The sequence below is a fragment of the Thecamonas trahens genome, assembly GCF_000142905.1.
Source record: "Thecamonas trahens ATCC 50062 unplaced genomic scaffold supercont1.51, whole genome shotgun sequence".
Lineage (NCBI taxonomy): Eukaryota > Apusomonadida > Apusomonadidae > Thecamonas > Thecamonas trahens.
This window is the reverse complement of record NW_013657629.1, coordinates 133,091-153,681: the sequence shown is the minus strand read 5'-3', so window position 1 is coordinate 153,681 and position 20,591 is coordinate 133,091. Positions and strand designations below refer to the sequence as shown.

Here is a 20,591-nt window from a genome sequence, read left to right as displayed (position 1 = left end):
ACACACACACTCTCTCGCTCGCACTCTCTTCCTGCATCCTCAATCCCTTCAGATCTCCTTCCCGACCGATCATCCGCTCACATTCCCAACCACCTCGCCAGCCGCCAGCCGCCCGCCGCCCGCCGCCCGCCGCCCGCCGAGTCGGCGACCACCCCACTCCCCCTCCCCCTTCCCCCCTCCCCGCCATGGCCGAGACGAGCCCGAACGAGAGCAGGCTCTTCCAGCAAGCCAAGCCGCTATGTGTGCAACTTGTGTCGCCGACGACACCAGCAGCCGCGGCAGCAGACGCCCTCGCCGCCCTCGCCACCGCCGTCAAGGCCTCCCGGGCTGAAGAGGTCGACCGCCTGGCCGGCTACCTGGTTGTGCCACTGCTGGCCGTGTGGGACAGGGAGACTCCGACGACACGGATGGCTGTACGGACAACAGCAGAAGTCATCGCAAAGGCCACCGATCTCGCTCTCCTGCCAAACGTTCTCATCTCGCTGGCAAGAAGGATCTCCGCTGCGTGGGCTGTCTTTGCCTCGGCCGAGAAGCCCGATCCGGCTGCGGTGGCTCGTGTTGATGAGGCTCGCCTGGCGCCAGAGCTGAGGCTAATCGTGGCCATTTTGGCTCCGCAGCTGCGGCAAGCCTTGCCTGAGGCGGCAGATGGTGAGACAGAGGATGTGCTCGCCTCGCTGGATGCTGCCTCGGCTGCCGCCCGTGCTCGGAACTGGTCGGATGATCCGGATCATGGTCAGCTGGTTGGCTCTGACATGGGCAGAGCCCTGGTGGGACATCTGGTTTTTGCAGCGCTCCTCCTCGCCCGCCACCATCCGGCCATCCACATCCGAGCTGCGGCGGTCGACGTCATTGCAGCTGCTGGCCTCCGCTTTTGCGGGCATCCGAGCATGCTCCTCGCTGTCCTCCCCGGCGTGCTGTCGGGACTGACCCACGTCGCGTCGGGAGAGACCACTGAGGCCTCCCGCGTCAAAGCTCGTGCCCTTGTCACCTTTGCCGTTTACGTCGATGCCGTCTTTGGCGCGGCGCCGCCGCCGCCACCGACGCCGGCGTCGCCGGCGGCCCGGCTCGCCGCTGCCGTCGCACAGCAGGAGGTGACTTCCGAGGCAGAGCTGCGCAATGCACAGTCCAAGACCGCAGCCAAGATCATCGCTCTCTACGAGCGCCTTGCCAAGTTCTGCGCCATGCACCCCAAGGCCCGTGTCCGCCTCGGCTTCCTCGACGTTGTTGCTGTCCTGCTCCGGACGCCTGCCTTCAGCCTCGCGCTGGCGTCGGTAGTCGAGTGGGCCGTCCTCCTCGCCCACGAAGACGATCTTCCTGGTGCGCGCATGGTGGGCGTCAAGGCCGGGGCTCTTGTGGCCGCGCATGTCGATCTCAGCTCGCGCCCGGTTCTCCGCGCGCTTCAGTCGGCATTCCATGGGCTGGTCGTCACGCTGCCGCGCGGACTCTCGCATGGCTCGTCAGACACTTCCAAGAGGGCGAGCCTTGTTGCACTCCGTGGCTTCCTGCTCACTCTCGGCGACGCCGCGCTGGCCTCGCTTCTCGACGACCTTCCGCGGGTGGTGACAGCGCTCCGCAGCCTGACTCAGATCGAGGTATCGCGTGCGCAGCTGAGTGAGATTGGACCGGGTGCGCTGGCAGAGCTGGCCGACACTGCCGCCAGCTACGGCTTTGCCTCGTTCACCCATCCAGGCATTGTGCCTGCCCTCCGCAGCGTTCTCGCTGCGCTCGCATCCGCCGTACCGCCGCTCGTCATCCTCAACGCCCTCCTCGATCCGGTCGGCCGCGACCTTGCTACCGCCGACTCGGGCTCGCTTTGGCTCCTCGCCGAGACCGTGAGTGCTCTTCCGGACTCTGCCCTCGCTTCCGCCGGACTCGGCCGAACCGTGGTGGGACCAGCGTCGGACGCGCTCGCTCGCCTGACGCTCTCGGCCAAGCCGCTAGTGTGTGCGCTGGTCCTCGACGTGATCGCGGCGTGTGTGCTCCGGTTGGCCAGCACAGAGATGGGCCTCTTTCTCCGCGACCACTTGTTTGTGGCGGTTGCCGCCGCTGGCTCGCCGCATGCACTGGTGGCCCGCGGTGCGGCGCGAGTCCTGGCTGCGGTTGCAGAGAGGACCGACTCGCAGGTTGCTGGCGTCATCGCGGCAACGCCGACTACCTTGTCGACGGCGTGTGCGCCGCGCTGCGGGCAGCGGTTATCGATCCCGGATCCGAGTCAAATGCTTGTGCCCATCTCGCGCTCCGTGTCCTCGACGGCATGCTGGTCTACGTCGACGCCGATGCTGTGGCGTACGTCGACGAGGTTGTCGACGTTGTCCTCGAGCTGCTCTCGATGACGCAGAGTCGGTATGGAGCGCGGATGGACGCCGCGGCCGCGGCCCTCTCGTCGCCGCTTGTTCTGTTCCGTGCGCTGCTGGCGCTTGCCAGGACGTTGCCGTGTCCTACGCCACCGACGCTGCCATCGCCGTCGCTGCCGACCGACGGCGTCTCGCCCAATGTCTTCTCGGCCACATTTGCGCTGCTCAAGTCGGCGGTGGCGCGGACCGCGCGAGCGCCGAGCGCCGACGGTGGGCCGACGCCAATGGCAGAGATTGAGCTGTTTTTCAAGTCCTATCACCAGCGCAAAGCCGAAGAGGATGAACTTGGCGAGCTGGCGCACGTTGACGACGACGGCAGCAGTGCCCGCGATGTGCATGCGGAGAAGGAGGAGGAGAAGCCGCCGCTTTCGCGCGAGGCCGCGCTCGCCGCCGCCATGCTCGGCGTCTGTCCGCACTTTCTAGCGTGGCCGCAGCTTGCGCTGCGGAGTGCCGTCCTCGATACCGCCGCTGTTTGCTTTCCGGTCATCCGATGGGACGCCAGCGGGCGCGGCGAAGACACGGCGCTGCCGCTCATCCACGCGGTGTGGGGCCCGCTGATGGCAGCGTGCCATGCCGCCGACCGCGAGTGGAGCCAGGATCCGCTGGCGGCAGCATCGGCGATGACGAGCGTGGTCAAGGCTCTCAGCTCCATGGTTCGCGTCGGCCGGTCGTTCATGCGTCGGCGGGTGGTGACCGAGGCCTGGCCGGTGCTCGCGGGGTTTGTGGCCCGACTCCCGCCGTCGCCGGCTGCAGTCTGGCCGGGCGCCCGCCATCGTCTGGCGACGGCTTTCCTTGCATTCGTTGCTGGCGACCTGCCGCTGCTTGAGATCCAGTTCACCTCGCAGCAGGCGCTTGGCATGCTCGACTCGATGCTTGCCCTGTCGCGGGCGCTGGCCACCCACGAGGCCGAGGCAAGCGAGGATGCGCTCGCGGCCCTCGCTCACCTCGCTCCCGACCTCGCCTGGGTCCGCAGCGAGCAAGCTGCGGGCGGGCGCGAGCACCGGCCATCGCAAGCAGGCGAGGCGCTCGGACTGCAGACGGTGATGATGAGCACGACGCCAGCGTGGTGACGGCCTACCCACGATATCTGCGCCTCCTCCCAATGACACTCGAGCAATGGTGAGATGTGGCGGCTGGTGGCAGCAGGCGGCTCTGCACACTCTGGGTGCGTCAATCTCCTACTTTACCGTAGCTTGTGCGCGCAACCTGGCGCGGTGCGAGAATTGGTAGCGATAAGGGCTACCTACTCCACGGTGGCGGCACTCCGCGGCGGGCGGACGTAGACCAGGGCGCCGGAGCGGAGGGCAACGACGGCAATGATGGGGTAGATGGCGCCGATGAGAAGGCCGGTAGAGATGTCTGCGTACGAGTGGAAGTACGAGGCAGTGTAAAAGGCGTTGCAGGTGGTGATAACGGTGAGAGCGAGGGCGTACACGAAGACGACGAGCTTGAGATCCAGTTCACCTCGCAGCAGGCGCTTGGTATGCTCGACTCGATGCTTGCCCTGTCGCGGGCGCTGGCCACCCACGATGTGATCGGAGAAGGCAAAGCCCGAGGTGACAAGGTAGAGCCCTGCGCGGGAGAGGACGAGGAACAGTGTGAGGCCCAGGCGCTTGAGGATGTAGGACATGACGACCTGGGGCTTGTACGTCCCGATGTGGAAGAGGAGACGGTAGAGGACAGGGGCGAGGACGAGGACGTTGATCCAGGGGGAGACGATGAGCCAGTTGAAGGTGAGTGCGCCACAGACGGCATGATCGTTGCCCGTCCCGCAGTGGACGTTGGTCTGGACGAGGTTCATCTCCGTCTCGCTCTTGGTCTCTGTCCCATCGGCATTGTATCGGGTGATGATGCCTGTGGTGGGAATGGTCTTGGCCTTGACAAAGCAAAAGCATTTGCCATCGTTGCTGCAGTCGCTACACGTCCTGAACTGGTCCTTTCCCGGATGTGTTGCCGAGTAGAGGGCTACGCCAGCCAACGCCAGCCACAGCACTGAGTTGGGGGCGGGGGGGGGGGGGAGGTGGCGGTACAGAGGGTGAACTTCATGGTGGTTGTGGGTGCAGTGCAGTGGGGGGGGGGGGGGGGAGGGGAGGGAGGAGGAAGGGAGGGAGAGGTGGCTGTAGTTGTGGCTGGCAGTGGTGGGGGGTGGGTGGCGGTGAGGTCACTAACGTGCGGGGATGGGGAGGGGGGGGGGGGGGAGACGGCTGACGGGGCGTGGTCGCACGAGGGGCTCTCAGACGAGGGTGAGGGTGGGAAGGGGGGGGGGGTTTACCGACCGGCGCGGAGGACAAGGCCGGCACCCTGGGCACCGACCTTGCCGATGAGGCAGACGGTGCAGATGGAGCCGGCGAGATCGGGCTTGTAGGCGGCGGCGCAGTAGCCACACGTGGCCGAGGGAGAGCCGGCGTAGATGGGGGTGTATGTGGCGCAGCACATGACAAAGGGGTTGAACTCCTGGTAGTCGACGTCGACGGCGTTGGTCGGGTTCTTGGAGCAGACCTGGTGGACCTGGGTGGCCTTCTGAGCGACCTTGGGCTTGGGCGAGAGAGCGAGGAGGCGCTGGCAGAACGAGGCGGCCATGCCAAAGTTCTTGGCCTTGTACGCGCCCTTCATGGCCATTTCGAGAGCGAGGCGCATGTGTGCGGTCTCGAGCTTGCAGTGGGTAAAGTATGCCATGAGGGCGAGGGCCCGCGGGAGGTCGCCCTTGGCGGCCTTGCGGAGGATCTCCATGGAGAGGCCAGTGATGTACTGGACGCAGATGCCGAGGAGCTGGCGCGCCTCGGCCTCCTCGGCCTTGGTCGCAGCCTTGACCAGCGGGAGCTGGGCGAGGATGCCGCGGAACAGCTCCACGGCCGCCGGGAACTTGCCCTTGGTGGTCGCCGAGTACGCGGCCTGCAGCGATGTGATGAGCGACGCCATCGAGATGGCCACAAGCGGCTGCGCTGTCTTGGGCGTCGCATGCTCCCAATCGGCAACAAGCGGCGCCGCCAGCGGCTGCGAGAGTGAGAACGCCGTCACTGCCGCCTGCGAGCCGAGGAAGACCCGCCGGAAGGCAGGGAGGAGCGGGCCAAAGTCGCCCACGGCAATCTGCCGCACCAGCAGCTGCATCGCAGACTCGAACGATCCCGCTGCCACGTGGTCCACCGCAAGTGTCGACGTTGTCCACCCGGCAGAGACCGGCTGGCCCGGCGGCGGCGGCACATACGGGCCACCGGTGGCCCCGGGCACGCTGCTGACCGCGCCGGCCGTCGCCGCCGCAAGCTCTTCCACCGGAATGTCCAGGTCCGAGTCTGAGCCCCATCCAGAGCCGGCCGAGTCGTCGCCTGTAGCACAGCAAGAGCACGCGATGACCGCAGCATCGTGACGTGACGGTGAGTGGGGTGCGACATGCGAGAGAGCAGCATGCGAGAGGGAGGGAGAGAGAGAGGAAAAGGGAGGGGGAAAGGTGACGACGATCAGGTTTTGGATCATGTTCGACATAAAAGGATGCCCGAAGGCACCCGATTCAGTATTAGCATGTTGATCATCACTTCATCGTGACCGAAATGGAAAAAGGCGCTGGAGGCCAAATTTTGGGAAACAAAACCAGCCGGAACGGATACGCACCCACACGGGTCGGACCAAGGCAAGGCAGGCAGCCCGAGGCGGCGGGGGAAAACTGGTAGAGGCGCTGGAGCGCAGGGAAGAAAAAAGGAGGGGAAAGAAGGTACGTACCATCGTTGCCAGCAGCAGCAGGGTCGGTTCCGTCGGGAGCGTCGGCGTCCGAGGACGAGCCCCAGCCGCCTGCAGCACCGTCCGAGTCGTCGTCGTCGATGACGACGCCGCCGATGGAGGCGGCGTCTGTGATGCCGGCACCGTCAAAGTAGCCGCGGGAGCGGGTGAGGAGCGGCCAGTTGGACTCATGCAGCTTCATGAGCGGAACAGGCGGGAGGAGGAGCTTGCCGTTCTCGACGAGGAACTCGTCGAGGCCGGCCGGGATGTTGTCGGGCCCGAGCGCGGTGCGGATGGCGTCGGCGTCGTCGGTGAGGCCGTGGGCGACGGCGGCGGCGTACGCGAGCTGGAACTGGCCGGCGTCGTAGAGGACCTTGACGCGGTCCTGGGCCGAGCCGGTGTAGAGCGCGTTGTGGAAGCGGCCCATGGTGTCGTTGCGCATGGCCGAGATCTGGAGCATCTTGTTGAGCTTGACAAGGTTGCCGGTGATGAGGTAGAGGAACGAGAGCTTGGCAAACGACATGGTCCGCTGGTACGACATCTCGACCACTTGGTGGTTGCCCTGGCGGAGGGCCTCGACGGCGAGCTGCTGCCACATGTCGACCGACTCGACGGTCTTGGCGCACTCGAGGGCGACCTCGATGTTACCGCATTCGAGGGCGAGCGAGAACCGGGTGTTGGGGTCCTTGACAAAGTAGAGGGCGACTTCGGGGAAGCCCTTGCGCTGGAGGTAGGCGACAATGGACTTGCCGAGGAGACGGGCCGACTCGATGATGCGGCGGACCTCGGCGTAGTCGCGGTTGATGAGGGCGAGCTTAAAGGCAAACTCGGTCGAGTCGATGGAGATGACGCGGTTCTTGCCCTCGCGGTCGAGGGCGTACACAACGTTGCCGCGGGTCTTGGTGATGTAGACCGGGACCGAGAGGGTGCGGATGATGCCCGAGTCGCCGTTGGGCAGAGCGTACTTGATGTGATTGAGCGTGGTGTAGATAAAGACACCAGCGTCGTTCCACGCACCCGACTTGACCCGGATGGTCTCGTGGACGGTGCCGAGCTGCTTGAGCTTGCGGGTGCAGAGCACGATCGAGTGCTTGCAGAGGAGTGCGACGTGCGACATGTCCTTCGACCAGTACACGTACTTGACCTTGGGCACCGTCAGCTCCTTCATCGCGGCCTTGCGCTGGATGTCGTACAGAGTGATCTTGCCCTCGGAGCGGAGGAAAAGGCACCCGGTCCCGGCGTAAAAGATAAAGTCGGTCGACGGGTGCGGCGGCACGCACCGCTTGCGAACGGCGTTGTCGAGCGACTTGATGAGGATTGTGCGCGACGCGTCGAGGACGGCAAAGCGGTTGCGGGCGACAAAGACGGCGGCAAGGCCAGCGCCGCGCTTGCACTCGACCTCCATCCGCGACGACGGGTCCGACGGAAAGTGGTACAGCTCGTACGTCCCGCCTCCCTCGTCCCACGTGATGATCACTGCCCGCTCGGCAGGGTTGTATGAGACCGAGCGCGGCGGGCCCGTTGCCGACGCTGGCCGCCGGATCGGCACAATGGGGATGTCGCGCGAAGTCGAGAACTCGTAGGTCCGGATGTACCGGTCCTTGATGTAGAACAGCGTGTCCTTGTACACCGTGTAGCCTGGCCGCTCGCGCTCGAGCTTGAACACAATCATGCCCGAGTCGTGTCCGGCGGCAAAGAGGTTGAAGACCGGATGCGCCGCCAGAATCCAGAACCGGTCGTGCTCGCGCCGGAACAGATGCACGCACGACCGCTTCTGGATGTCCCACACACGAATGCACTTGTCTTCCGCGTTCGAGATGAACAGGTCCTTGCGCGGGTGGAAGAGAACGCACGAGACGTTGTTAAAGTGCCCGTGGAACTTGTCGACCTCCCAAGCCCGCGACTCGTTGTGCCGCCAGAGCTTGATCTGCCGGTCGTCGGCGCCAGAGACAATGAGCGGGAGCGTGTGGTGGAACGAGGCCCAGTTGACTCCGCGCTCGTGGCCCTCGAGCACGTACTTGACCGTCGCCTCCGAGCCGCCAAACAGGTCCGACTGCTGCGGCTCGAGCGACCGCGGGCCAGACTTGGTCCTCAGGCCCGCGAGGTCCCACACTCGCACCGTCTGGTCGAGCGAGGCAGAGACCGCAAGGTCGAGCTTCGGGTGGAACTGCGCGCACATGACATAGTGGTTGTGCCCAGTGAGGACAGAAATGCAGTTGCGCGCCTGCCAGTTCCAGATCCGGATCGTCTGGTCGTCAGACGCGGAGAGAATCCACGGATTCTCGTTGTGGAACTGCACCGTCCGGATAAAGTCCAGATGGCCCACAAGAGTAAAGAGGCACCGGCGCATCTTGTAGTTCCACACCTTGACCTTGTAGTCGTCACCACCCGACACAAACAGCGGCTGGGCAAGATGGAAGGACACTCCACGCACAGGGCCCTCGTGCTCATCAAACCGCTCCAGCAGTGTTCCCATACGGTAGTCCCAGAACTGAATGATGCCGATGTGAAGCGAGGCCAGAATCCACGGCCGCGAGGGGTGGAACGAGAGGCCCTTGACACGGTTGCTGCGGTTGGGGAGGGGATGGCGGTGAGGAGGGGAGGGGGATGAGGGGAGAGGGAGAGAAAGGGGAAGGGGAGAAGAAGGAGAGGGGGGGGGGCTAGTCTGGCCGGTCTGGCTGGTCTGGCTGGCCGGACTGGAAGCTGGTCTGGCAGCTGGCGACGTACGACTTTGTCTCAAACTTGGTGATCATTGTCGACGGGGCGGCCCGGGCAGAGGGATCCATGTGTGGCACCTCCCTATGGATGAAAGGGGGTATGTGTGAGTATGAGATATATACCATGGAGATATACATGTACATGTACCTCCATTCTCCCCCCGTGTCACCTCTTTACCTCTGTAGTCTCCTTCAATCACTGTTCCATGGCTATGATCATGACGTGGTGGGAGGATGGAAGGGACCGTCGGGAATTTTTTCACCGCCCACCCCCACCACCACAGCCACCACACACACACAGACACACAGACACACACACACACACACACACACACATGCCCACCACAACCACAGCTACAGCTACCACAGACGGACAGAGACTATGAACACATCTCTCTCTCTCTATCTCTCACTGCAGCACCTACCCGTGTCGAGACAGATGTGAAACTGCCCCGTGGCAGCCGCTCCAACTCTAGCTGGTCACCCTTGTCGTCGTTCAAAGAGTGGCAGCTGGTTGGTTGGCGGTTGACGTGGCGGCTGGTGGAGCAGGCGGCTGGCGGCTGGTGGCGGCTGGTGGGGCAGCGGCTGATGGGGGCAGGCGGCTGATGGGGGCAGGCGGCTGATGGGGGCAGGCGGCTGATGGGGGCAGGCGGCTGATGGATACGACTGCTGGTGACCACTGGAAGGTGAAGGTGATGGAAGGAATGTTCTACAAGTGGGCATTGGTATGGGCTTGGGTAAAGCGGAGATGGTGATGGTGGTGGATGGAGGTTGAAAGACGCTGAATGTGTGGCACACAGTCGGCATACCGCATCGTCATAATGAAGAAACAGGTTGAAGCAGCCATCGGAGTGATCGGAGGTGGATCGGAGGTGAGAAGGGCTGGGGGGGGGGGGAGGGGGGACGGAGCTGTGGCCAGTGGCCAGTGTGGCCGTTATTGGCGGAATGAAGGAGATGGGGAATGGAAGAGAGGGAACAAGGGGAATTGGGGAAGAGTGACTGACATGGGGAGAGGGTGCTTGTATGTAGTGTACAATGGGTGCGTCTATCTCGTTTGATATCCCCTCGAAGAGGGAGCTCAAGAAGATGAGCAAGTCGCCGTTTGCTCGGGCTGACTTTATTCGCATGAAGGACCGCCTGCGGCGGGTGGCACGCAAGGAGCACGGCATCTCGCGTGAGTCGTGGGATGCTGTGGTGGAGGCCATCGGCATCGATGGCTCGAACAAGGTCTCGGCAAACTTGTTTGCCCAGTTTGACTCGGACAACGAGGACTGGTTCGACTACAAGCTCTTTGCCATCTACTCGGCTCTGGTTTCGCGGCCCGAGCGCCGCAAGAAGATCGAGTTCTGCTTCCGCGTCTACGACCGCAACTCGTCTGGTACCCTCGAGCTGGAGGAGCTTACCACTCTCATGCTCGCTGTCGGCCGCGTCATCAAGCAGACCAACTACGCCCTGCCGGGCACCGCCGGCAAGGGCACTCCGGCCTGCGACCTGACTGTCAAGGAGGAGAAGCGCATCACCAAGGCCGCCGCCCGCATCTTTGACAAGATCGACACCTCGGGCAACGGCGAAATCTCCTACAAGGAGTTTACCGCCTCGGCCGACCGCAAGGAGATCCGCGGCGTCCTCGACTACTTTGAGGCCCTCGCAGAGGCCCTCCCGGCCGAGATCGAGCGCTCCATCTCGCTCTCGTCCGAGCTCGACTGCTACGACGATGACGATGACGCCGACGTCGGCAAGAGCAAGAGCAAGAGCAAGAAGGCCAAGAAGGCCAAGAAGACCAAGAAGAAGGGAAAGGCCAAGAAGGGCAAGGCCAAGAAGGTCAAGAAGCGGACCAAGAAGTCCAAGAAGACCGCCACTTCCTCGTCCGACAACCCCTCGAACAGCGACGATGATTCAGACTCCAACACGGACTCGGAGCCGTCTGGCAAGAAGAAGGTCAAGAAGCGCGTCAAGAAGTCGACCAAGAAGACCAAGAAGGTCAAGGTCAAGAAGGGCAGCAAGAAGAAGTCCAAGAAGTAGAAGTGCCACCACTCGCTCGCACACTCCCCGTCATCTCTTGGTAAACCGTCTCAACTCGCACCATAGTTGCCCGCAAACGCCGCCGCCGGCTGCGGCGACACAACTTCGGCGTATCCGGGCAGACTTTTGTCGCCGAAGCTCTGCAGCGTGCCCACCCTGCGCCTCTCCGGCGAGCTCGTATCACCGGTGCCAACCGGAGCTGGCTGCTCGCGCCGGATCCGCTTCCGTCCGATCCGCTTTCGATGCCGTGACCCGGTCTCAGCCTCTGCCTTGGCCGCTGCCTTGGTCTCGGTCCTGGCCTTCCTGGCCTTGGCCTTGGCCTTGGTCCTGGCCTTAGTCTTGGCCTTCTTTGTCTTGGCCCTGTTCATCATCTTGACCTTCTTGGCTTGGGCCTTGGCCTTGACCTTTTTGGCCTTGGCTTCTGCTATTGCCTCGGCCTCGGCCTCGGCCGCTGACAGCAACGATGCTGTCCGCGCCGGTGGCTCGTCATCATCATACGTTGTCGACGACGAAATGTGCAGCATACGAACGTGGCCATGCGTTGCAGGTCGCACGTTCCCTTCTATCATGTTCACCGACGACCATGACTTTGAGCCCGATCGCGAGCCCGATCGCGAGCCCGACCACGCAGACCGCGACCGCGACCGCGACCGTGACCGCGACCGTGATCGCGACTGCGACAGAATACGCACAACTTCGTCCACCTCCTGGGTCACGCTTGCTAGCCCTCGCCCGCGCGGTGCAAACTCCGGCGCAGACATGGCCAGAGACGACGGCGGCGAGACAAGCCCCAGCTGTCGCCGGATGAGCAGGTTGTGCAGAACCTCGTACGGATCGCGGAACGAAGCGGCAGAGATGAACGAGTCGCTCGACCGCGATGACCGGCTGATGCTAGAGCCCGAGTCCGAGCTCAAGCCCGAGCCGGACTCTGGCACTGTTCCTGACACCGACCCCGATCGCGACCCCGACCGCGACGCAGAAGTCGAAAACGACGATGACGACGATGATGACGACACAGACCGGAGGCCCGGGACGACGCCGAGCTTGCGAAGAAATCCAAAGGTAGGGAAGCCGCGCGATGAGCTCGCGGTGTTGCCTGTCGACTTGAGCGAGGCCTCGTACGAGCCCGGCGAGCCGACTCGGATGGTGGTGCTAGTAGCGGTCCCGCGCCGCGAGCGCAGCTGCGCGGCAGCACGCTGCGCGTGGCGTTTGGCCACAATAATGGCTGCCATCTCACGCAGATGCGCCTGCTCGGCCGCGTCGGTCTTGGCCACGTTCGACACCGCCGTCTTGAACGTTGCCAGTACCCGCGCCTCGTCATCGTCGCCGTCCGAGGCTGGCGACAGCGGCGCGGCCGAGCCGCCCGAGCCCATGCCCAACGGGCTGCCGAGCTGCTGCGCAGCGTCACGGCCAAGCAACCGCTCGCGCTTTGATGCCTGCCGCTCGCGGATGTGGTCCCAGTCGACATTGGTCGACTCGGCGAGCAGCCGCAGCTCTTGCTGCCGCAAACCTGCCAGTGACGAGGTGACCAGGTCGCGGTCCCACGTCCGCCCGGTCTGCTTGACGTGAAACGCCTTGTCCATAAACGCCACCCGCGCCTTCTTCCGCTCCTCCTGCTCCACCATGGTCCGTTGAAAGGTGAAGATCTCAAAGACAATGGCGAGCAGGATGTTGTTGAATAGCAGGATCATGACAATGAAGAACGAGACAAAGTACAGCGCAGACACTTTGCCGGCGCCCTCTCGCGCGGTGTACATGATCTCGTGCCAGTTGGAGGTGGTAAACAGCTGGAAAAGCGCAAGAAGCGTCCTTGGAAACGTGCCAAAGTCGGTGTACGGGTCGGCGCTGGCAACCACTGACGGCGACATCTTGCCGCCAAACAGCTCCATGCCCAGGATAGCGTATGAGTAAAAGGCAACAACAACGCAGGCCGTGATCGGAAGCACCACGTAGCCAAGGTGCAGAAATGTCGCCATGAGCGTTTCAAACTGCCGGGCAGTGTTCAGCAGCCTCACCGTCCGCAGCGTCCGGAACAGCCGCAGAATCCGGAGCGAGACCAAGATCGAGCCGGCCGACTTTTCCACGTTCGACGCTACCTGCAAGCCGACAGCGACGAGCGAAAAGACCACAATCGTGAGGTCGAAACGGTTCCACACATCAATCCAGTACTCGGTCCGCCCCAGCCCAACAACCTTGACCACCTGCTCAAAAGAAAAGACGCCGATAAAGATGTAGTCCAGAAACTCGTAGACCGCGAGCTCGTCCTGCGACATCGACGACCGGTAGAGGCAGAGGATAAAGACGTTAATAAAGATACAAGCGTTAATGGTCCATATAAAGGCCTTGGACTCGATAAACTCGCCCACAACTCGGACCCGCCGCGCACCGAGCCGCGACCACCACGTCTCTTCGGTCACCAACGCCATTTCCTCGATTTCGTACCGCATGATCTCGAGAATGTCAAAGAACTCGAGCAGATCGATGGTATTGTCACCGTCGTGGTCCATGGTCTTGAACAGAAAGCATGCTCGCTCCATTGACATCGACGGCTGCCACTCGGCCATGAGTGCCACCCACTGGTTGGTGTGGAGGTACCCGGTCCGGTTCTTGTCGAGGATCTGGAAGGCTGCAATGAGGCCCTTGCGCTCCTCCACTCGTGCCGCAATGACACGCACCTCGTGGATCTCCTTGTACGTGTCAAAAATGATGGCCGTGAGGACCGAGAAGAGCAAAAAGATGCCGATGAGGATGAAGAGAATGAAGAAGATGGCATACGCCGGCGACGTGGTCAGTGCCGGGTACATGATATCTGGGTAGTTTTCCGTCGAGAGAAGGACCAGCAGCGAGAGCAGCGCCTCGCCCATGTTGTCAAAATTGCCGTCGAGCGGCTTGCCGGTCGCCTCGTCGCGGTACGGGTTCGAGTTGCCTGTTCCGAGCGCCGACGGTGAGACCGTGTTGACGCCGAACATCTGCACGCCCACAATGGCAAACGAGACTAAAAGCACACACATGATGACCATCATGTCGTAGAGCTTGGCCACAGTGTGGAAGGTGCAGTACAAGAGGTGCTTGAGCGAGACCGTGTTGAGGACAAGTGGGACCCATCGGACGACGCGCGTGAACCGGACCGACGCTCCGGCGAGCGCAGCGATGACGTCGATCGCCATCAGCACCACCACTGTCGCGTGGAACAGGTGCCACCACGACTGCGCGTACTGCCGGATGCCTAGTGCGTAGAGTGAGAGCAGCGTATCAAGCCAGTACACACACACGCACGCAAGCTCGATGCCCAGCAGCCCGCTTCGCGCTCTCGCCCCGACCGCAGGCTCGGCCCCGGCCTGCGGCGCCTCAAAGAATGCCAGCGCCATGTGGATGACGACCACAACGGTGAAAATCCACCGGTACACCTTGTTGTGGTAGAACCGATAGGCGGCCACAGGCCCGGCGCCAAGCCGGGTGGCCTTGATTGGCCGTGAAGAGACCGCGTCCTCGATAAACAAAGCCGCCCGTTGGATCCGCTCTAGCTCAGACGTCACTGTCCGCCGGGTCTGCTGCCAGAACGCCGCCGCCCGCCGCCGCTGCCGGTCATTGGCTGGCTTGACGCCTGCGCCGACCAAGACAGGCTCAGCCTCGACCTTGGCCGCCGCCGCCGCCGCTGCTGCTGCGCTCGCCGCCAGTGCGTTGGCCGCCGCCGCACTGGCAGCGACTGATGCCTCGGCGGCCGATCGCGACGCGGCCACTGATGCTACCGACGTTTGCGAGACAACCGACTCGTCCGAGGCGTTGGACGCGCCACTGGCGTGCGTGGCGGAGGCTGCCGCCGCCGCTGCCGCCGCCGCATTAGCCACCGCCGCGGCCTCGGCAGCAGCCTCGGCGGCGGCAACGGCCTCTTCCACTGGATCAGGCTCATTCTCCACCTCGGGCTCGTGAATATCGGCGCCGAGCGCCATGGCCTCTCGGATGATCTCCTTGTCGAGGTCGCGGAGCGAGACCTTGGACCGGTTGCGCATGTAGTTGCTCACCTGAGCACGCCGCTTGGACGGAATGGGCACGCCGCCCGGCCCCAGCTCGTCGCCAACTTGCGCCGCCGTGGTCGACATCTCATGCCGCGACGACGCCCGCGACGCCCGCGATGCCCGCGATGCCCGCGATGTCCGTGAGACCCGCGACGCGTGCGATGCCCGTGAGACCCGCGAGACCCGCGACGCCTGCGAACGATGCGACCGTGCCGACTCGCGTGAGCAGTGCGAGTCGTCGCCGTGGTCCACGTCGTTGCTGCGACCAGCCTCACCATCCGTCGCTCCCTGGAACGTCACCGATCCGAGCCATTCCATGTCACCAGCCCGGGTCTCTGGCACCACCAGCATGGTCGGCGGCGGAGGCGTTGCCTCTGCACACCTCGATCCTGATTGCGACCCGGACTTGCTCAAACCAGCTGATACCAGCGCCGGTAGCAACTCCGAGTCACCACTGCAGCCATCGAGATCAGCTCTGGGAACTGTGGGGACGATGGAAGTCGAGAATGATGCCTCGCCACTTGGGTCGCTTGGGACGGCAAGATCGGAACGACGACCAGGATGTCCATCTCCAGTGCCATGTCGGCCAGCTTCTCCATCTACTGCTGCGGCACCTCCATCAGCATGACAGCCTTGGTCTCCATCTCCACCACCACCATCTGTCATGCCTCCGCTCGTCGACGCCGACCATGTGCCCGATGAGTAGCCAGCCGAGACAGCCGAGACTCCTGACGCTGCGCACTGCAGCTCCACGTCTGAGGGAGACACAGACGACATGGAGGTGTATGGACCTCTGGAGGGGGAGAAAGAGAGAGGGTGAGGTGAGGTGTGAGGGGGAAGGAAAGGGGGGGGGGGGGGGGACAGGCAGGGTGAGGGGGGTCTTCCCGCCGTCATGAGATCAGAGGTTTGCACCATTTGGGACAGGCGCACAATCCCACGGCAGGCGGCACACTGCGGTCTCCTGTATGATGCCTTTCTGCTAAACTCCATGCAACAACTCTTCAGCACGTGATCTGGAACACAGGAGCTCTCAACGGCTCTGCTGTGGTCCGTCCATTGACAACGCCATCTTCAACGCCATCCACCAGCATCACCCTGCACACACACAAGCACACACACACACACACACACAAGCACACACACAAGCACACACATGGATCCCTCTCGATCCATACCCCCATCTCCATCCCCCATCTCCATCCCCCCCCCCACACTCCTTCCCCCACCCCGATCTATGCCACCATGTCCCCATCTCCATCCCCCCCCCCTTCACCCCGCCAAATCCCTCGTGACTGCCCCCTGCGACAGCCCCGCCACCTGACCCTGCCAACCTCACCCACACTCCTCCCCAGCCCACACAACATGGAGGTTGCCCTCACCAAGCCTCATGGGAGTCCGTCATCGGCACTTTTGCGTGAGGACGGGAGCGGGGCCGGCGGACAGGTGGCTAGCAGCCGGCTGACCCCATGGCGACGGTGGCGTGGCCACATCCTGGTAGGCCTCCTGGTCATGGTCCTCCTCGCTGCAGGCACTGCGGGCATTGCTGCTCTGGTCTCGGCGGCAAAGAACAAGAAGAATGATGCTGGTCATGGTGCTGATCCTGGGCCAGCTCCGGCTGAGCCGCTCGCTCGCGCCCGCTTTCTCATGCGCCACACTCCGCTCCTCGACGCCCACAACGATCTGCCGTGGGAGATCCGCAACAAGGCCAAGCTCGACGTCAACGCTGTCGATCTTACCGTCACCTCGCCGGCGTATCAGACAGACATTCCGCGCATGCGGGAGGGCGAGCTTGGCGCTCAGCTGTGGTCCGTCTACACCGCCTGCGCCTCGCAGTACAAGGACGCTGTCCGCCAGACCCTCGAGGCCATCGACACCGTCAACGCCCTTGCCCGCAAATACCCGGAGACTCTGGCCATGGCTAGCAACGCTGCAGAGGTCAGCTCGCTCTTTGCTCGCGGCCACATCGCCTCGCTCATGGGCATGGAGGGCGGCCACCAGATCGACTCGTCGGTCATGGCCCTACGCCAGTTTCACGCCCTCGGCGTCCGCTACATGACCCTCACTCACAACTGCAACGCAGGCGATCCTGCCGCGCCGTGGGCCGGCTCGTGCTGCCCCATCTCTGGGCCGACCAACGTCGGCCTCTCCGAGTTTGGCCGCAACGTCGTCGCCGAGATGAACCGCATGGGCATGATGGTCGACCTCTCCCATACCTCAGTCGAGACCATGTCGGACGCCCTAGATGTCACTCGTGCTCCGCCCATCTTCTCGCACTCGAACGCCCGCGCCCTCTGCGACGTGCCGCGCAACGTTCCCGACTCGATCCTCGACCGCCTGCCCAGCGCCCCGAGGGCGGCGGCGTCGTCTGCGTCACCTTTGTCCCGGGCTTCCTCGTCCCCGGCGGCGTCAACGCCTCGCTCTCCAACGTCGTCGACCACATCATGTACATCGGCAACCGCATTGGCTACGACCATGTCTGCATTGGCTCCGACTTTGACGGCGTCGAGACTCTGCCGGCCGGCCTCGCCACCCCGGCAGACTACCCGGATCTCTTCGCCGAGCTCATCCGCCGCGGCGTCTCTGACGACAACATCAACGCCATCCTCTCGGGCAACCTTCTCCGCGTCCTTGCTGCCACCGAGCGCGTCGCCGCCCAGCTGCAGGCAGACGAAGCGGCGTCGTACCAGCTGACCCCGGTCTTTAACGACTCGTGCCGCAACTTTCTCAACTAGCCCTTCCAACGTTAAACTGCTCGAGCACGCTGCTCGACTCGACAGCCGAGACCTCGCGGACAATCTCGGCCGAGCCGCTCGCCTCGGCCTCGCGATCGGCGTACATAATGAGCGGTGGCCAGGTTTCGACAAGGTCGACAACCGAGCGCGAGTCGACGCTAACCTCTGCCCCGTCGCTCACGGCCTTGTACACGTTGCCAGCCACGTGACGTGCCGCGTTGTGCTTGCCAAACCCGGCGGCGAGCGCCCGAAGAACAACCGCCCCGGCCTCGGCCGGCCCCATCGCCGCAGCTCCTTCGCCACCCACATGGATGGACGGCAGAGCAATGCCGACCCGGCTCACCGCCACCATCAGCTTGTCAAAGACCTGGCCGGCTCGCGCAAGCGCCCTCAGAGAGAGCCCGCGCTCCTCGGCCCACTCCTTTCGCTGAGCGGCCTCCAGACCGCGGAACGCCACAAAGGCGTTGATGTACGTGAGGAAGTCGCCCTCGGCCGCGCCGAGCGCCAGCTGCCCGGCACGTACCCGCGCCGCTCGCCCGGCGAAGAGCGGCTCAACCTGGAGAACTGCCACGAGCATGAGGACCTCCATCCCGCACCCGAGCGCGCTCCCAGCGAGCAGCGCTCGCGCCGCCATCGCCGACAGCGGAAGCGAGGCCATGACAAAGCCATCATGGGTCAGCGCGTGGTTGCCAGCCTCCAGCGCGCCGAGCTCAACCAGCCGCCGCTGTGCGCCTAGAACCAGGCCGTGCGACGGCGGCGCCACAAACTGCATCGCGCTCACTCGCGCCACCCCAAGCCGCGCGAGCGTCAGGACAAGCCGCTCTAGATCCGCAGTTTGCACAACTGGTGGTGCGTGCGGTGCCAGCGCGGCGTGAGTCGCCCGAGTGTAGAGCCGAAACGCCGTACCGGCCGCTGTCCGCCCCGCCCGCCCTGCCCGCTGCGCAGCCTCGGCCTTGGACACTGCCGTCACCGTCAGTTTGGTCGCTCCGGTCACCGGCGAGCACGTCGGCCGCTTGACCAGGCCGGAGTCGATGACGTACACCACCCCGGGCAGTGTCACCGCAGACTCGGCCACGTTGGTCGCCACAATGATCCGCCGAACGTTGGCCTTGCGCTCAAAGAGCGCGCGCTGGCCGGCTACATCGAGCTTGGCGTGCAGCGCGTGGATCGCCATCTGCACCCCGCTGCCCGCTGCCGGCCGGATGCCGGCCACCATGTCGGCGTACGCCCGGTCTTCGAGCGCGGCTACAAGCGAGCGGATGACGGCCAGTCCCGGGCAGAAGATGAGCACGTCACCGGCTGGCTGCGTTGCATGAATCCACGAGACAAGCTCCACCGCGTAAGCCTGATAGTTGGCCAGCGGCCGCGCCACGTACACCACCTCGACTGGATAAGAGGAGCCAGGCACCACAAGGAGGGTCACGTCGCGGAGCTTGGCGTGCGGCCGCGGATCGGAGAAGAATGCCACCAGCGGCCCAACCTCGAGCGTTGCTGAGATGATGACTAGACGCAAGTCCGGCCGCGCGCGGCGGATCCGCTTGAGCAGCGCAAGCAGGATCTCGGTCTCGAGCGTCCGATCGTGGGCCTCGTCGACCACCACCACCGAGTACCGCGAGAGCAGCGGGTCCGCCAGGCTCTCGCTCAGCAGCGAGCCGGCGGTGGCAAAGACCAATCTCGTCTCGCGACTCACCATCGACCCGAACCGGATGCGGTAGCCGACCTCCCCGCCGAGAGCCGAGCCCCGCATCGCTGCCACATGCTTGGCCAGCTCGACCGCCGCCAGCCGCCGCGGCATGGCCACCGCGATCCGCCGCCCGCCGTTGGCCCAGCCGGCATCGAGCAAGAACGCCGGAATCCGCGTCGACTTTCCCGATCCGGTCTCGCCAGCCACCAGGACCACAGCATGGCTCTCAACCAGGTAGCACACCTGCGCCCGCATGCCGTCCACCGGCAACCCGCCGCGCGAGCCACCATCGCCACCCATGGCCCCGCCCGCCAGATCCAACGCCCGCGAATCGTCACGATCCGCCGCGTGCGCGCCCGGCCCGGCCGTCCCTGGCTTCCAGAACGCATACGCCGTCGTTGCATCCCGCACGCTCGCGCCGCCATCGCCGCCACCGCCGGCCCCTCCCGCCGCAGCATGCTCTTCCCTCCGCCGCCGCGCCCGCAGTAGAAACGTCGACGACATAGCTCACAGGAACGTCGCCCACGTCTCCACCTTTCACACACACACACACACTATCCAGAGGTGTGGTCTGGCTTGTCGTGGTAGTAGCAACGGCAGCGCAGAGGTGGAGCCATGTCGTCGTCGCGTCGGACGAGCTGACAGGGGAGGGGGGAAGGCTGGGTGACGGGGGGGGGGGGGGGGAAGGGCTGTTAAAATATTTTACTTCCTCACCCAAACCCATCACTCCACCACCGACTCCACCACCGGGACGCAAAGGTGGCCACGTGGCCAACCACCGCCGCCGGCCTTCCCCCCCTCTCCGGCTCACTCATCCCTCCAACTCACCCGCCGCAGTCCCCACCCGCTTACCGACCTTATCCACACTCATCTGCCCCTCTCACAACAGTACGCCCCAGCCACCCAAACACATACATGCATCACCCATACCCCCTCTTCTCCCTCTCTCTCTCCCTCTCCCTCCGGCAAGCCCATTGCCCTCAGCCCCCCCCCCCCCCCGCAACAAGGCTGGTTCCTCCTCCAACCGGTTTTACCCGCCACGTCATTGTTCGGTCGGCAAAAAGGTCGTGGTCGGGGGCGGCGGGAGGGGAGCGAGACAACTGGTAGCAAGGCCATGGCAACAGTGGTGACGACTCACAAGCAGCCATGGTATGTCCCCCTCCTCCTCAGTGGCCCGCAAGAAGATCCGCGAGTACCACGCCAAGAAGGCGCTGACGAAGAACGCGCCGCGTGTGACCGGGCGGGAGCTCCCGCTGCAGGCCGCGCTCATCCACCCGGAGACCAACTACGAGTCGCTGGTCAAGGCCGAGCCGTGGCTGGCAACGACCAAGCTGGTGGTCAAGCCGGACATGCTG

General features: G+C 64.2%; 7 protein-coding genes across 7 annotated transcripts; 3 read left to right on the top strand and 4 right to left on the bottom strand.

Annotated features, from left to right (window-relative positions):
- Positions 1-185: 185 nt before the first annotated feature.
- On the top strand, positions 186-3,760 carry AMSG_09821 (uncharacterized protein; the record flags this gene model as incomplete). Its single annotated transcript, XM_013898795.1, has 2 exons — positions 186-2,076; positions 2,124-3,760. 2 exons carry the CDS (start codon positions 186-188, stop codon positions 3,422-3,424), a joined length of 3,192 nt encoding a protein of 1,063 aa, XP_013754249.1. The 3' UTR covers positions 3,425-3,760.
- Positions 3,598-4,400, bottom strand: AMSG_09820 (uncharacterized protein; the record flags this gene model as incomplete). The annotated part of the gene is made up of 2 exons (XM_013898794.1): positions 3,598-4,346; positions 4,385-4,400. The coding sequence occupies 2 exons, from the start codon at positions 4,398-4,400 to the stop codon at positions 3,598-3,600; spliced, it is 765 nt and encodes a 254-aa protein (XP_013754248.1).
- Positions 4,401-4,610: 210 nt separating this feature from the next.
- AMSG_09819 (coatomer protein complex) lies at positions 4,611-8,865 on the bottom strand. The gene is made up of 3 exons (XM_013898793.1): positions 8,793-8,865; positions 6,069-8,632; positions 4,611-5,677 (listed from the first exon to the last, which is right to left on the bottom strand). Exons 1-3 carry the CDS (start codon positions 8,849-8,851, stop codon positions 4,623-4,625), a joined length of 3,678 nt encoding a protein of 1,225 aa, XP_013754247.1. The 5' UTR covers positions 8,852-8,865; the 3' UTR covers positions 4,611-4,622.
- Positions 8,866-9,817: 952 nt separating this feature from the next.
- On the top strand, positions 9,818-10,804 carry AMSG_09818 (uncharacterized protein; the record flags this gene model as incomplete). The annotated part of the gene is made up of 1 exon (XM_013898792.1): positions 9,818-10,804. One exon carries the CDS (start codon positions 9,818-9,820, stop codon positions 10,802-10,804), a length of 987 nt encoding a protein of 328 aa, XP_013754246.1.
- Positions 10,805-10,854: 50 nt separating this feature from the next.
- On the bottom strand, positions 10,855-15,464 carry AMSG_09817 (uncharacterized protein; the record flags this gene model as incomplete). Its single annotated transcript, XM_013898791.1, has 2 exons — positions 10,855-15,340; positions 15,424-15,464. The coding sequence occupies 2 exons, from the start codon at positions 15,462-15,464 to the stop codon at positions 10,855-10,857; spliced, it is 4,527 nt and encodes a 1,508-aa protein (XP_013754245.1).
- A 718-nt stretch (positions 15,465-16,182) lies between these two features.
- On the top strand, positions 16,183-17,511 carry AMSG_09816 (Zn-dependent dipeptidase; the record flags this gene model as incomplete). Its single annotated transcript, XM_013898790.1, has 3 exons — positions 16,183-17,130; positions 17,163-17,465; positions 17,494-17,511. The coding sequence occupies 3 exons, from the start codon at positions 16,183-16,185 to the stop codon at positions 17,509-17,511; spliced, it is 1,269 nt and encodes a 422-aa protein (XP_013754244.1).
- Positions 17,512-17,544: 33 nt separating this feature from the next.
- On the bottom strand, positions 17,545-20,282 carry AMSG_09815 (DEAH box polypeptide 35; the record flags this gene model as incomplete). The annotated part of the gene is made up of 2 exons (XM_013898789.1): positions 17,545-19,695; positions 20,271-20,282. The coding sequence occupies 2 exons, from the start codon at positions 20,280-20,282 to the stop codon at positions 17,545-17,547; spliced, it is 2,163 nt and encodes a 720-aa protein (XP_013754243.1).
- Between the last annotated feature and the right edge of the window lie 309 nt (positions 20,283-20,591).

Excerpts from the sequence above, each read along its gene's own strand:
- AMSG_09819 (XM_013898793.1), bottom strand. The coding sequence starts at position 8,851 with ATGGATCCCTCTGCCCGGGCCGCCCCGTCGACAATGATCACCAAGTTT. Across the intron at positions 8,633-8,792 it reads ACCAAGTTTGAGACAAAGTC|CAACCGTGTCAAGGGCCTCT; the intron begins GTACGTCGCCAG and ends CCCCAACCGCAG. Across the intron at positions 5,678-6,068 it reads TGCTGCTGCTGGCAACGATG|GCGACGACTCGGCCGGCTCT; the intron begins GTACGTACCTTC and ends GCTGTGCTACAG.